This window comes from Salvelinus sp. IW2-2015, linkage group LG23, assembly GCF_002910315.2.
Source record: "Salvelinus sp. IW2-2015 linkage group LG23, ASM291031v2, whole genome shotgun sequence".
NCBI classification, from domain to species: domain Eukaryota; kingdom Metazoa; phylum Chordata; class Actinopteri; order Salmoniformes; family Salmonidae; genus Salvelinus; species Salvelinus sp. IW2-2015.
In genome coordinates, this window is record NC_036863.1 from 35655738 (window position 1) to 35672385 (window position 16648).

Below are 16648 nucleotides of genomic sequence, written 5' to 3' on the forward strand. Positions count from 1 at the left end.
TTATCATGTCCTGAAAAGTCAGTGGTGCTGCTGGGCTTACGAGGGTGAAATCACTGAACTCGACACTGGAGAGAGAACGACCTGAAGGACTGGCTCTGAGACAACATTCCCTCCCCAGGACCTCCACATACTTAATAGGGCCGTCAGTGTTGAGCTGGAGCTGCAGGTTTCTGTTTTGGATTCTTGTATCGTCAGAGTCAGCCCGTCTGATACAGCAACTCGAGCTGCCTCCTACTGTTTCTAACGGCACTTCACCACAGATGAAGAAAAGTCACAAAGACAAAACGGACACTGAGGCCAGAGAGATGATCAAATAAAAGGTGATTTTACTGTTCTCTCTTGCTGGGCTCGCTGTTTTCTGCGGAAGTCCGAGATGGGCTCGTGGAGCCGTCCTCTAACAGTATGGTACTGTGACTGTGGCGGACTGGACCGGCTCCCCATTGTCCTGTATCTCTATAAGCAGCCTCTGAGAGGAGTCATCCTGCTCTGAAACAGCGCGTTTTAGTCCTCACCTCCCCTGTGTAAAGATCTCACACTGAACAGAGACGAGTCTGTGGCCTCCACCAGCCTATAGGAAATCCAGGCGTTATGACCCGAGTCTGCGTCCACTGCCGATATCTTAGTGGTGAGGTGGCCTGCTTTAGCGGACCGGGGCATCTTCTGATGGAGACAGAGCCCATGACAGTGGAAGGGTAAATAACAGCGGGAGCATTGTCGTTCTGGTCCAGGATTAAAAACATGAACCGTGACGTTGCTGCTCCAGAGACGGAGAGCCGTGGTCCTTTGCCTGGACCTGTATTCTGAAACACCTTCAGTTTCTCATAGTCAAAACGAGTGCATTCAACGTGCTTGATGCGTCTTTACCGGACAGCGCGTGGACGTTTGAGAGCCAACAGGTGAGCGCAGCTACTTTATAATGTGTTTTTATTACCACCGGACTATATCGTTCTTCATTTATGAATTCATGACTGTATCTCCTGGAACTGGGTTTTACCACTTTTATTCATTTCGATTCTATATAATTGGGTTGTTTTGCAATTCAGTCTTTATGACAGCGTTTAAAGCTCGAATAATGTATAGATGTTTTGCATTGGATGCTTCTCAATCCATCACATCCGCTGATGCCGCACTTTCGCATATGCGGTGAAAGGTGACAGGGCTAGAGCACTGTTAGTCAGACCATGAGACATCCCGAAAATTGGTCTTCTGTCAAAATCGTCTATAGCGTCCAAACGGTTTGGCTACAAACTATTATCACCCCTCTATGGAAAGATGAGACTCCCACTGACTTTAACGACATTATAAACGTGCTTGATGCATCTATACCTGACAGTGCGTGGACGTTCGAGAGCCAACAGGTCAGCCATAGTAAAAGCATTAATTTGAGTGACATAATATCACTAGAACGAATTATGAGTAGGAACGCATGACTTCAATTGTAATTTTTGCTCATCATAAATGTGAAGCACAATTTTAAGTGAAAATAACATAAACGATGCTTTTTTCACATCGCTCTGTCAGTTCCCTTCTTTCCCCGCATGGTTGTGTTTTCCACCAGGCCTGCATGCTATTTGCGCAGTCGAAGCTATAATTTTTGCTTTAGCCCATTTCTTTACTAGAACGTCACAAACACATAAATCCCACAGAGTTTTAAAGAACCTCAACATTTCATAGGTTCGTGGAAATTACGTATTTTTATACTAATTATGAATGCAAGTTTTATTCTCAAATAAACATACCAAGTATATCTGTGACATAAATGAGGAGTAATTAATGAGCATGGATATGCTCCCAGGAACTGGTATCTTTGTTCTTATCCACGCGCGCAGAGAAGGGTTGTACATTTCAGCACCATGGACAGTGACACGCGCTCTCCACTGGCCCCGAAACCGTCAGCGTTCTGTTTTGTTGCTGCATCATGTCCCACACATCTACCGGACACATGTTCACTTTAAGTCAATTTAACACGGTTTACTTTGACCTCAGATAAAGGGCTATTACTTTTATCATCACTGTCATTATTTCATAACCATTCGTGCAATGGGGAAAAAAGGCATTTTGTATTACCTCATGATTATTATTCCATTTCTTCATGAAATATAAGCTGATGTGTTAGCAGGTTTACAACGCATACTCCCACAGCAGAAAGCTGGCTATGACTTTTAGAGCTACTCTGTTTTCAATTGGTTTATATAGTGCTGCGCTGTGCACCAATAGCATGCTTAACTGTACAAAGAGATCTACTCCCTCCTCCAGCCACAGCACAGTAGCCCATACAATGCACAGAGATGGTGAGAGACGGAGCTGTGCTCAGCCATTCATTCACAATGGAATTAGATACTTGGTTAAAAAGGAGAGGTGATCAATAACAATTTCGTTGGAATATTTTATTTTAAGCATGTTTTCCACATGTTATTTTTTCGGGATATAGCAATATGAAGAAATTGAGCTTGAAGGAGAGAACGTGCCTCAGTGATTGGAGGGGACTACTGCAATGGCTGTTGTGTTTCTGTTTGTCTTGGAATAAAACAGGAGCCGAGATTCGTTATACAGTTCCGGAGGAACTGAGCTTGGGATCCGTGGTTGGAAATATAGCAAAAGATCTGGGGTTGGAAGTATCAGAGATTTCGTTCCGTGAAATGAGGATAGCGTCTGTAGCTGGTAAGCAGTATTTCAGTGTGGATTTAGGTAAGGGCGAGCTAGTTGTCAGCGATAGAATTGACAGAGAAAGTCTGTGCGGACAAAGCGCCAGTTGCCTCTTGCCATTAGAAGTCATCATTGAGAACCCTCTGCAGCTTCACAGAGTGGAAGTTGACATTCAGGATATAAATGATAATGCTCCTCATTTTCAATCATCTGAGCGCACATTGAAAATAGCAGAATCCACTGCCCCAGGTATGCGATTTTCTTTGGAGAGCGCGCAGGATCCTGACGTTGGCGATAATTCTTTAAAATCTTACACTCTCAGCAAAAACCAACATTTCAGCTTGAAAGTAAAGGATATTGGTGATGGAAGAAAAGTGCCTGAACTAGTATTGGAGAACGCACTGGACCGAGAAAATAAGGCAGCATACCAACTGTTGTTGACAGCCTTGGATGGTGGCTCTCCAGCCAGATCTGGGACCTCGCAGATAACCGTTGTTGTCCTTGATATAAATGATAACAACCCCGTATTCGAAAAATCGTCATATGAAGTGTCTCTAAAGGAAAATAGTCAACAAGGCACATCTTTCTTAACGGTTGAGGCAAAGGATTTGGACGATGGCCCAAATGGTGAGATTGAATATTCTTTCGGTGATCATACTGCACAGTCCATAAAGACTTTATTTGACATCAATCCAAAAACGGGGGAGATGTATTTAAATGGTATGCTGGATTACGAAAACACTCCCTCACACAGAATCGAGATTATTGCTAAAGATAAAGGCATGCCTGAAATGGAGGGACAGTGCAGCGTCCAGATTGATATCATAGACGTCAATGACAACCCTCCCCAAATTACCCTCACTTCTACACCAAGCCCAGTGCGTGAGGACGCACCCAAGGGGACTGTAGTGGCTTTGATTAGTGCACGGGACCCTGACTCTGGAGACAATGGAAAGGTGACACTACAAATCCCACCAAGCTATCCTTTTACATTGGAACCTTCCATCTCCAGTCATTACGCACTAGTCACCAATGGTGTTCTGGATCGTGAGATGTTCCCAGAGTACAGCATAGAGATAACGGCTACTGATGCGGGCTCCCCTCCGCTCACCAGCAAGAAAACCATCCCAGTCCGTATTCTGGATGTAAATGACAATCCACCTAGGTTTCCAGACACTGCGTACACTGTGTACGTCAATGAGAATAACACACCTGGTTATATTATATGCTCCGTGTCCGCATTGGATATGGATATTGGAGATAACGCCAAGATCTCCTATTCTATATTAGACTCTAAAGTACAAGACGTGTCTGTCTCGTCCTATATTTACATAAACTCAGATAACGGCAGCATCTACAGCATGCACTCGTTTGACTATGAGAACTGAAGGTGTTTCAGATACAGGTCCAGGCAAAGGACCACGGCTCTCCGTCTCTGAGCAGCAACGTCACGGTTCATGTTTTTATCCTGGACCAGAACGACAATGCTCCCGCTGTTATTTACCCTTCCACTGTCATGGGCTCTGTCTCCCATCAGAAGATGCCCCGGTCCGCTAAAGCAGGCCACCTCACCACTAAGATATCGGCAGTGGACGCAGACTCGGGTCATAACGCCTGGATTTCCTATAGGCTGGTGGAGGCCACAGACTCGTCTCTGTTCAGTGTGAATCTTTACACAGGGGAGGTGAGGACTAAAACGCGCTGTTTTCAAGAGCAGGATGACTCCTCTCAGAGGCTGCTTATAGAGATACAGGACAATGGGGAGCCGGTCCAGTCGCCACAGTCACAGTCAACATACTGTTAGAGGACGGGCTCACGAGCCCATCTCGGACTTCCGCCAGAAAACAGCCGAGCCCAGCAAGAGAAACAGTAAAATCACTTTTATTTGATCATCTCTCTGGCCTCAGTGTCCGTTTTGTCTTTGTTGACTTTTCTCATCTTAGTGGTGAAGTGCGTTAGAAACAGTAGGAGCAGCTCGAGTTGCTGTATCAGACGGGCTGACTCTGACGATACAAGAATCAAACAGAAACCTACCAGCTCCAGCTCAACACTGACGGCCCTATTTAAGTATGTGGAGGTCCTGGGAGGGGACATGTTGTCTCAGAGCCAGTCCTTCAGGTCGTGTCTCTCTCCAGTGTCCGAGTTCAGTGATTTCACCCTCGTTAAGCCCAGCAGCACCACTGACTTTCAGGACATGATAAACGTGCTTGATGCATCGTTACCTGATAGCACGTGGACGTTCGAGAGCCAACAGGTGAGCATAGACTGACTATGGTGACTGACATTCAGTCAGCACTCAACCCTCATGTGCATAATAGGAATGAGGACAGTGCGGTATTGTTTATTTATAAGCGGATGAATGTGGTACATAATGCATATAAGTCAAYGTATCAAGCATTTTATTCTATAAGCGTGCGTTTGTGATGGTATTGGCCTACAATTGCTTTAAATATTTATTAACTGACTCAATTGAGTTGCCATATGACAACTCAGTTACTTTCGTGGCAATTGGGTTATGATGTATGCATTGTTTCAGTTTCTATTCGTGAAGGCTCAGATAATTATTCTCCTGCTGGCACAAATATCGATTTACCAGGTGTAGCTAAGCTTTTGCATGTTTTTTTTCCAGAAGTCCAAGAGACAAAGGAAGACACTGTTGTATTGTATTATCATTATCTCCCTAATATTTTCTTTTTTATTTGGCCCTCTTCTTCCTGTATTCCTTTACGAAAGTAACATCTGTTACTCTTAAAATCAGAACCAGTCTTTTATTGTGACTGTGTTCGTGTGTGCGTTCGCCCGCACGCGCGCTTATAGCAGATGTGACACAATGAATAGGACCCGCTTGTATTGTACTATTGAAGAGTTGCCTGTCTTTGTTTGGAGACCCAGGCACCTCCTCTGAAAAGTTTCCTTTCAGTAGCTATAGGAACTTTGCGCGTCAAGGGAGTCGGTGTTAGCTTCTCCTCACTTATTTATTTTGCAATATGATATTTTACAGTTGTTGAAGCTCTAGCAGACTTATTTTTTAACCTGTGTGGTTCAGAATAAAGTAGGATATTTTCCTGACATGAGGAGTTGAACAATGGGAGTTTTGGACACAAGGAGAAAGGCCGCGGGAAGGCCTCTGTTCTGRCTGTTTCTCTCAGCTTTATACAGAGCATCATTTTCCGCTGAACTTTCTTATTCCGTACTAGAGGAATTAAAACCGGGGGCTTTTGTCGGGGACATAGCGAAGGCCTTGGGCCTCAACATACCAACGCTTTTAAACAGAAATCCACGAGTTATGTCGGAGTCTAATGCTAAGTATTTTGACGTGAATGCGAGTGGAGTTTTAGTTGTCAGACAAACCATGGACAGAGAAAGTCTTTGTGGATTAACTTTGACATGTTCTCTTACTGTTCAACTTGTTCTTCAGAACCCTCTGGAATTACACCGTGTTGTTGTGGAGATAGTGGATGTAAATGACAATTCTCCTCAGTTTCCATCAGGAAATATTTATCTTGAAGTGTCTGAGGCGGCCGCGCCGGGCACTAGGTTTGGTTTGGACAGCGCGCAAGATCTATACGTAGACGTCAACTCATTACGCACATTCACTCTCAGTCCTAACGACTGTTTCATATTGAAACTTGAATCAAAAAGTGATGGCAGCAAATTCCCCGAGTTATTATTGGACAAACCGCTAGACAGGGAAAAGCAGGCGGTGTTTCACCTGCTACTTACGACTGCAGACGGCAGACAGCCACAGAAATCAGGGACTACCTCTGTTGTTATCGATATACTAGATGTCAATGATAATGCCCCGGTATTTGACCAACCAATTAAAACTGTMAGTTTGTTTGAAAACTCTCCACAGGGCACTTTAGTGACTAAACTCAATGCATCGGATGCTGATTATGGTCATAATGGAAAGATATCTTACCACTTTAGTAAGTACACCTCAGAAACAGCGCTGAAACTTTTCACTGTGGATCCCATAAGTGGAGAAATCCGAGTGAAAGGGGAGGTTGATTARGAAATGTCGGACATTTATGACATCACTGTGCAAGCCAGGGATAGAGGGACCCCTGCCATGGAGTGCTCCTGCCACATTAAAATCAAAATAATAGACGTGAACGACAACAGTCCGAAGATCATCATAAACTCACTATCTGAAATGGTCCAGGAGGATGTGGAATCAGGCACTGTTATAGCTCTGATTAGTATCAGGGACATGGACGCTGGTAGAAACGGGGAGGTTAACGTCCACATCCCCCCTGGGCTGCCATTTAGGTTGATATCCCCCTTTGAGGAGCACTATACCCTGGTGACAGACGGCCCTTTGGACCGAGAGGCTGTGTCTGAATACACCATCATCGTGACAGCCACAGACTCCGGCTCTCCCCCTCGCTCTGCACAACAGTTCTTTATGATCACTCTTTCAGATGTAAATGACAACGCCCCCCTCTTCTCCCAGTCCTCCTACTCTGTTGATATAGCGGAGAACAATGCCTCTGGTGCGCTCATTCTGACTGTGTCTGCGTTCGACCAGGACCTGGGCCAGAACGCTCACCTCTCCTTCACCATCCTGGAGAGTGAGGTGCAGGGCTCGCCTGTGTCCTCTTTTGTCTACATAAACTCTAAGAACGGGAACCTGTATGCAGTGCGAGCCCTCGACCACGAGCAGATGAATGTGTTCTGGGTGCAGGTGCAGGTTAGGGACGCGGGGACACCTGTACAGAGCTCTAACGTGACTGTGCATGTGTTTGTGATTGATGAAAATGACCACTCTCCTGCCCTGATCTACCCCGCTCKGCCCCCAGACGGTGTGCTGCAGCTGTCTGTGCCCCGCTTGGCTAGCAAAGGCCACCTGGTCAACAGGGTGGTGTGTGTGGACGAAGACAGTGGGCACAACGCCTGGCTCTTCTACAGTCTCTCTGGGAGGGATGCAGGGCTCTTTCATGTTGGGGCCCACAGCGGGGAGGTGCGAACAGCCCGTAGATTTGAGGAGGAAGATATTACGTTCACTATCATAGTGCTGGTGCAGGACAATGGTATGCCCGCTCTCTCCACCAGTGTGTCAGTCAATATTACTGTGTCTGAGAAGGGTACAGACACATCCTCTCAGATCAGGAGGGCTCCCTCCAGGCAACAGAGTGGGGGGTCTGGCCTCACCCTGGCTCTGATTGGCTGTCTGACTTGCGTCTCCATTGTGTGTTTGGTGGTAATTGTTGCCATGGTGATGCGCTGGATGAGATACAGAGGATACKTGACTTGGTTGGGCCTGGGCACCAGGCAGYCCCTTCACTCCCACTCTCATAAAGACCTCCACCTGCAGCTCAATAAAGACGGGCCTCTGCGCTACATGAAGGTGGTGGGGCCTCAGGAGCCGCACACACATACCTACAGACCCTGTTACCCCACCCTCTCCAGCAGTGACAGGGACTTTGTGTTCGTTAAGACTCCCATGATGAACCAGAACACTCTGAGTGTAACCCTCACCAACAAACACACTAGCAAAGCCAAAAAGGTGAGTTCTCTCAAAACGAATACCGTATTCATTTCAGTTGGCAAAAGAGACAAGACCTGACTTAAACATGACTGTGTATTTGTGTTAGTGAACGCATGTGGGTGTTTAATTGTAAAGCACTCGTGGRTACCTCTCAGGCAAGTACAGAGTGATTTAATTGTGTTGAACTCTCAGCAAACTACAGACTGTTTTGTTTGGCAGTGAATCCTCTTGCCTGCCTGGGAGGAGGCTGAACATTTTATAGGACTGCAGGGGGAACCTCTCTGTAGTAGACAGGCTATTACAGTGAGAGTGTTCTCACTCAACATGTGTTCCTTTGCACAGTGATGGGGATGGGGAGGGACATGATGAGTAGGATGTGGGGGTATATGGCAGTACAGGTCATATAATGAGGATATTGGGGTCAGCTGTTGACCTTTGACTGCTTATTGAATGAGGTGAAGCTAATAGATTGGGGTTGTTGCCCTGAACCTATAGCCAGTAGCCACCTCTCATGACCTCACCAAACAGAGTGTCTGCCTCTCTCTCTGTCTGTCTGTGACTCATTCCTTTAGCTGGCAACACTCGGAGTCAAGGCTCAGTCATACTTAGATGGAAATAGACCTTCATAAAGAGGATGGCCTTTTATTGTATCCTGAAAGGATGCCAGAATGGTTGACCTGCTTTAACCAGACCTATATTTGTCATATCGCTGAGCATTTCTGTGTATTGAACTGTATGACTCCTTAAAGCTTCATATAAAACGACAGTAATATCTGCTGCATGGCACATCACCCTTCATAGAGAGTAGTCCAGTGTATGAGAGTATTACAGTCCTGGCCAAAGGGCTTCTCTAGGCTTCAGGCCTGGCAGTGCTCTGTCCTTGTAATCCAGCCCAGGGTTTAGAGGATCAGTGGGGCAGGGGAGGGCTGCAGATTACTGCCCCACTGACAGACTCTCTCTGACAGGCAGAACTGGCCAGTAGCACAGCCCTACTAAACCCATAGATGGAGCCTGGATTTGGCTAATGATCTAGGGTGTTGAATGAGATATATTGTATCCTAATCTACAGCAGATAAAGCTTGGGTGGACCACTTTTTTTGACAATATGTTGGGAGAACTCTAGTTAAAGCTTTATCATTATTTAACTTGTTTTGAAGTTGCCTGTAACAGGAGTATGTTTGATGATCCTTCCTCTCAGCGGACTCGCTCAAGCACAGCACTGACACAATAGCTTGTTCAATAATTCACACACATTCTCTCACACTMCTCTCTCACACTGCTCTCTCACACTGCTCTCTCTCACACTGCTCTCTCTATCGCTCTCTCTACCACTCTCTCTACCGCTCTCTCTTTCGCGCTCTCTCTTTCTTACTCTCCTCTCCCCATGGCCCTGTGACATTTTCTTTCTTCATGGCCCACTGAAGGACAAAATGGTTTCCAGTGCTGATGACTGAAGATGATATGCCTCCATAGACATCAGTGGAGGAACAGCCTGTGTGTCTGCCACTACACATTCTAACAGTATATTTCCTCGCCTCTCTCCCTCCAGCAAAAACCACCCAACAATGACTGGCGCTTTACCCAGCAGGGACAGAGACCCGGACCCAGTGGGTAAGTGTTCAGCTCATTTAAATATACGCAGTACACACCACACACACACACACACACACACGCACGCACGCACGCACGCACGCACGCACGCACGCACGCACGCACACACACACCCACCCCCACACACCCCCACACACACACACACACACACACACGCACGCACGCACGCACGCACGCACGCACGCACGCACGCACGCACGCACGCACCACACACACACACACACACACACACACACACACACACACCACACAACACAACACAACACACACACACACACACACACACACACACACACACACACACACACACACACACGTCTCTCGTACGTATACACGTTCACACTTGCATTTTACTTAACGTGAATTAATCATGTGTGACTATGATATGCATTCCATTGAAAGGCAGTTGTGTGTTTGAACAGACAGTACAGATTGGTTCCCCACTACTCTACGCAAAGATCCAATAACACTGGCACTACTGACCGGCAAAATAATGGGTAATCTAATGGCTGTTATACAGTAGTTGTGTTAGTAGAGTCCTACTAGTAGAAGTGATTTGTCGATACTGTGATGATTGTGAAGCTGTAAGTGTACTTACAGAAGAAATCAATGAATCGCAATCCGATGGCTGTAGTGTGAGTGAGGTTTGAGGTACAATGCAATGGTAGTTGTTGATGTGACATGTGGTGCCTCATTGATTTAGCAAAAGATGCTTGGATTATCTCACAGATCTTGGRTTAACAGATTGTGGCTCTACTGGTGGAGAAACTGTTGAGCATCTGAGTGTTGTGAAGTTATTAGCCACTGATTACATACCGTATCATTCATAGAAAGTGTCATAGTAGATTCCTTAACATAAAGACAATTACTTGTAATTTGTCATTGTACTATTCTAGTTCATGCTGGCACAAAATAGAAGTTGATTCACTATGCACACTGTATATACAAAACTATGTGGACACTCCTTCAAATTAGTGGATTCGGCTATTTCAACCACACCTGTTGCTGACAGGTGTAGAAWATRGAGCACACAGCCATGCAATCTCCGTAGAAAAACATTGGTAGCAGAATGGRCTTACTGAAGATCTCAGTGACTTTCAACCTGGCACCGTCATAGGATGCCACCTTTCCAAGAAGTCAGTTCGGCAAATTTATGCCCTGCTAGAGCTGCCCCGGTCAACTGTAAGTGCTGTTATTGTGAAGTGGAAACGTCTAGGAGTAGCAACGACTCAGCCGCAAAGTGGTAGGCAACACAAGCTCACAGAACGGGACTGCCGTGTGCTGAAGCGCGTAGTGTGTAAAAATTGTCTGTCCTCGGTTGAAACACTTACTACTGAGTTCCAAACTGCCTTTGGAAGCAACGTCAGCTGTTCGTCGGGAGCTTCATGAAATGGGTTTCCATGGCCGAGCAGCCACACACAAGCCTAAGATCACCATGCGCAATGGCAAATATCGGCTGGAGTGGTGTAAAGCTCACCGCCATTGGGCTCTGGAGCAGTGGATAAGCCTTCTCTGGAGTGATGAATCACGTTTCACCATTTGGCAGTCCGATGGACAAATCTGGGTTTGGCGGATGCCAGGAGAATGCTTCCTGCCCCAATGTATAGTGCCAACTGTAAAGTTTGGTGGTGGAGGAATAATGGTTTGGGCCTCATGATTCGGTCTAGGCCCCTTAGTTCCAGTGAAGGGAAATCTTAACGCTACAGCATACAATCGCCCAACATCAGTGCCCAACCTCACTAATGCTCTTGTGGCTAAATCGAAGCAAGTCTCCGCAGCAATGTTCCAACATCTAGTAGAAAGCCTTCCCATAAGAGTGGAGGCTGTTATACCAGAAAAGGAGGGCCCATGATTTTGGAATGAGATGTTTGACGAGCAGGTGTCCACATACTTTTGGTCATGCAGTGTAGTTCATTAGATAGAAACTGAACATGAACCTGGTTGGCTAATGAAGGAGTCCATCTGACTGGCATTGGACTGAAAGAGTGAGAGGTGATCATCTGTGTTTCAGCACGTACAGGTACAGCACCAGCACCCAGCAGAGATGGACACCGTACAGCAAGGCGAGGTAGAGTAGAGTGGCTTTGCTGACTGTGCAAGGCGGCGTCCTGCTCTCATACATGCTGGTGTCTGACAGGCTGTAGGCTTGGCGGAGCTGTGTGTAGACAAGCTTGGCTTCTGGCTGTTGAGCGTGTGATAATGTGTACATGCTCTTGCGGTCTAGCTGTGTTTTTAAAATGGGTCGAGGCTTTGTGGAGGTGTTTGTAGATGTGCAAAGCTCAGCATCGCTGCGTGGTCTGTGTTGTATACTTGGGTTTGGAGGCTTCGCTGAACTGTGTAGTTTGTCCTTTTATTCGTAGCGTAGATTTCCATGTCCCTGTGGTTCTGTCGGCCTGTTTCTGTCTATCTGTGTGTGTGAGTGTATGTGTGTAAGCTTGCGCGCATGTGTGTGTGTGTTACTGACTCCCATATGGATGTAATAAACCCAACAAACTCAATGAAACATTTTCTCCACAATCCTACATTGTAGATTTGACCAGTGGCAAATTAAGGGATTGAGAAGAACAATGATAACATCTGATCAACAATCCAGTCTCTTATTGATGAAACATACAGACATTCTCTCCTCTCTCCTCATCCCCCTCTTTTCTTTCTCTTTCTCTGACCCCCCCCCCCCCCCACACACACACACACACTCTAACACATAGCATAGGTACAAGGCACATAGCATCCGAACAGCATCTGAACAGCTCGTTTAGTCTCTACTCTGTGTGTGAGTGTCTGCTTGCATATTATGTCTCTGTGCTAACTATTAACATGTATAGTGCTTCCTGATCCAATGTCTTCTCCCAGCCTCCATCTCCTCTGTGCTCTGTGATGCAGGTGCTCACTCAAAATGGCTTCTGGAGGCTTGGTGTCGCCATGCTGACAATCATGATGGGAGGAGAGAGTGTGTGTGTGTGAGAGAGGTTTAGATTATGTGAGAGTGTATGTGTTCATGAGAGAGTGAGATTCACGGTGAAAGAGAGAGATTTGAGTGTATCTCTTATACTGACTCATCCCCCTCCTCTCCTCCAGAGCTGGCCCCCATCCTGACGGGGCAGGTGGTGCTATAGTTGGAACAGGACCCTGGCCCAACCCCCCCACTGAGGCTGAACAGCTCCAGGCTCTGATGGCTGCTGCCAACGGTGAGTCTGTGGCCTACATATCCCAGAAATCACATTTCCTTATCTCTGTCTTCCGCTACCTCACAAGGTTACCTCCATGGATAGTTGTATGGGAGGGAAAGAGGGAAAGAGGGAAAGAGGGAAAGAGGGAAAGAGGGAAAGAGAAAGGGAAAGAGAGAGCATCTGTTCATGCATTCTAACAGAGAGGGGACTGGTGACACTGAAATATCTCTGTTCTCTGTTGAGGACTGATACTGCATACAAATGGGGAGATGGAGAGCTCTCTGCCACTGGGTAGAGCTACAGAGAGAGCCCTGTTAGAGAGCAGCATCTCAGGCACTAGATTCTTAGTGCATACGACTTGACTAGATCAGAGTGGCGGTTGATAAGGAAACAGCACATCCTTCCTTTGTGTGACCCCATTAGGACACAGAGAGAGAGAGAGAGTCTGCCAAGTACACATGTATAGAACACAGTGTGTCTCAGCAGTCCCTGTGTGTGAATGAACCAACGCATGAGGAATATGGGACACAGAGCTCTTTGTTTCAATGCTCCATAGCTGTAGTCACCCAGAAACCTGCACACTGCCTCTCTCTCTATTAGTGTGCAATTAGTCAGTTTAATCCTCAATTCCAAATTATATTTGATGATATCTGAATGTACTGCGTTTAGTTGTTTACATCTGTTCTGTGTGAGAGAGCGGCGGTTCTATATGCTGTGAGTGTGGGGGAGGAAAGGGGCTGGTTTGGAACAGTGCTGAGCTGGAGCTGCAATGCAGTGCAAAAATGACCCTCAGTTAGGAGAGTTCCTCTCTCTTCACAGCATCACAACACACCCAGCTATAACCGTTTCTCCCTCCCTCCCTTCTCTCTCAGAGGTGAGTGAAGCGACAGCAACCCTWGGCCCCCGCTACAATGCCCAGTTCCCCATGCAGCATGTGCCCGATTACCGCCAGAACGTCTACATCCCCGGCAGCACGGCCACCCTGACAACCAACCCCCAGCAGATGATGCCCCAGCCGGCCCTGCAGGGCCCGCCTCAGGCCATACCCCAGGTCGATGTCCCCAACGCTGCCCAGACCCCCGCCAGCAAGAAGAAGACCACCAAGAAGGACAAGAAGTAAGCCAAGCTAACACCAAGCCCCATCGCCACATAAACCAAGACCCTGACCCCCATACTGCCGAGTGTCTTCCCTCATTGGAAGCCTTGATCTTTGTTTTTCTTATGCTATTCAATCTGATAGTTCAATCTGATAGTCCCAGAATTTTGGATGTTTGTGAGCATATGTCACTTTGCAAATGTTTGTAATGGGCAACCGCTGTACTTCTAGCTTCTATGGTCATCACAGCTTACTTCAGGCAGAGGTTATTGGTGTGTTCTATGTGGGGTGGGAGGGGGAGGAAGATTACATTAGATTTATATTGGATCCAGATGGATTTCAGGGACCTGGAATTCATGTAGTGACCTAGCTCTGTATTATAGCATTCTAAAGAAAATCAAAAAAACAAAAAAAAACWATCTGATGGTTTGTTTTATTAAACCGTTCGATGTTTCTCTAAAATGCCAAGTAGTTCTGCTTCTTATGGTGACACGGATTACGCGTACACCTTGTTAGGTTTCTTTAGAGAACTTYCTTTAGCTCTTTTTAAGSGATGAAATAGACAAGACATGCATGATTCATCCTGAAGATGAAGAACCACTGAAGATGAGCCTACACTAACATACATTTAAAAAAAGAGGCTAGCTTAACTTCATCAGGAAAGTACCAATGTCATGAGAATGCATACTGTAGCATTAACAACTTAAAACGCCTGGAAGGTTCAATGTAGTTATATGACTAGCAAGCAAAAGAACGGATGCTCATTTAATGTTACTTACAATGGTGACCATCAAAGTATATTCAGCTGCTTTTTAAAATCTTGCCCAAGCAGGATTCTGTGGTTATTTACATCACCCGAGCCACGATTGTCACCTTTTTCCATCATTGTTGGTAGAATCCCGTAGAGTGGCATTAAAGCATWACTTTGTTCATATAATGTAACATTGTAAAGATGGATCAGTGTTTTATTAACTTAGAACCAACATTATTTAGATATTATATCAGCGTTGTTTTAACGTTGTATCAACATTATGCCGGGCTGGCCCAGTGTGATTGGCTCTGCACTGTGGGTTTCTCTAAGGCTCATAGACAGTCCTGCGACCACGCCCCCAGGGTTGGGTGTGTGGTAAGGACAGAGGAGGGGAAAGGGTGAACAGTCTCTGTCCTCTTGCCACATGTACAGTATCTCTCCGGCTATGACAGCCGGTAAATGTGCTCTCATCACCTCTTCAGTTCACAGTCTTTATTCCTTAGTTCTCTAGGAGAACCTTGACCAGACCACATGTTCAGTACACTACAACTCCAGGCACTGTAGGATGTTCTGTATGGACCGTTTACAGAATCCTATGGATAAGCCTTGTTGCGGAGTTCAGGGCCATATCAGGACCATGGACAGAGACCATCTCTATCTCCACTTCTAGCAGCAGTCTGGGGCACAGATAATATTTTCAGTCCATCCTTTAACCTGCCAAAACCCCAGATGCACAGACACCCTGCCCCCATGTAAATAAGACACATAGCCAGTCTGTATGAATCTTAGAGAGACACATCACTCTCTCACCACAACCACACAGCTGGCTAGTATTGGAATGTTTTGAATATTTTTCAACAAAAAAATATGTGTTTCAGATGAAATGTAGTGGTGTAGTGACTAAGAGTTGAGCTGACTGATTTAACCGAGCTGTAAATAAAACTAAAACTTTCAACAGACAGTCGTAGCTAGAGGCTTGTGAAATTTGTCGTGCATATTTTTGTGTTTTCTCTCTATCGCATTCTTTCTTTGGTCACTCCAAACTTTAAAGTGTAACACTCAACACCTAAATGTCTTTAAAGTGTGATTCCAATTCCCTGTACCTCTTCCTGTGTCTGTGATTTGAATCAATTGTTTATGCTAATGGAATGCAACCCTTGCTCATATGGATATAAATATATATGCATCTTCCGCTGGAATAGTCCTCTGTATTCTATTGTATTATCTTTCCTATTAAATTGCTTAGCGCTTCTCCCTGTTACACTCTTATTTTATATGCTAATATTTATATCGCTGTTTATTTGTTTGTTTTTGTTTACTCTTTGAACACTGACATTTCCAAATAAAAATGTATTCTAAAATCATGTCTTCTCCTTAGAATTGGTTGTGTTTTACTGATGAATGGTGTTCTGTTAGCTGGCAGGAGGCAGGGGATTATCATAGCTAATGGCAGAGGCTATATTGGAGCCTGTCTGTTGGAGTTGACTGAACTGGTGCCATGGATCTGCTAGAAGCATTCCACTCTTTGTTCAGCACAGTTTAGCCACAGACGGTGGAGTGGAGCGGGATCCTAACCATATACCTACCCCTTACACATGCCTAGTTTTCCCCGTTTATAACATGCTAAACCTCACACACGGCCTACGTTTCCATGTTTATAACATGCTAAACTTCACACACGCCTACGTTTCCATGTTTATAACATGCTAAACTTCACACATGCCTAGTTTCCGTGTATATAACATGCTAAACCTCACACATGCCTAGTTTTCCCCGTTTATAACATGCTAAACCTCACACATCCCTAGTTTTCCGTGTTTATAACATGCTAAACCTCACACATCCCTAGTTTTCCGTGTTTATAACATGCTAAACCTCACACA

General features: G+C 45.7%; 1 protein-coding gene and 1 pseudogene across 1 annotated transcript; both read left to right on the forward strand.

The window, feature by feature from the left end:
* LOC111950144 (protocadherin gamma-A11-like) overlaps positions 1 to 16129 on the forward strand; it is a 105486-nt pseudogene extending 89357 nt beyond the window's left edge.
* LOC111950148 (protocadherin gamma-C5-like) lies at positions 2123 to 4720 on the forward strand. The gene has a single exon (XM_023967549.3). It carries the CDS (start codon positions 2436 to 2438, stop codon positions 4032 to 4034), a length of 1599 nt encoding a protein of 532 aa, XP_023823317.3. The 5' UTR covers positions 2123 to 2435; the 3' UTR covers positions 4035 to 4720.
* Positions 16130 to 16648: the final 519 nt, after the last annotated feature.

Bases quoted from the DNA above. Each gene is read 5' to 3' on its own strand.
- LOC111950148 (XM_023967549.3), top strand. From the start codon at position 2,436: ATGAAGAAATTGAGCTTGAAGGAGAGAACGTGCCTCAGTGATTGGAGG.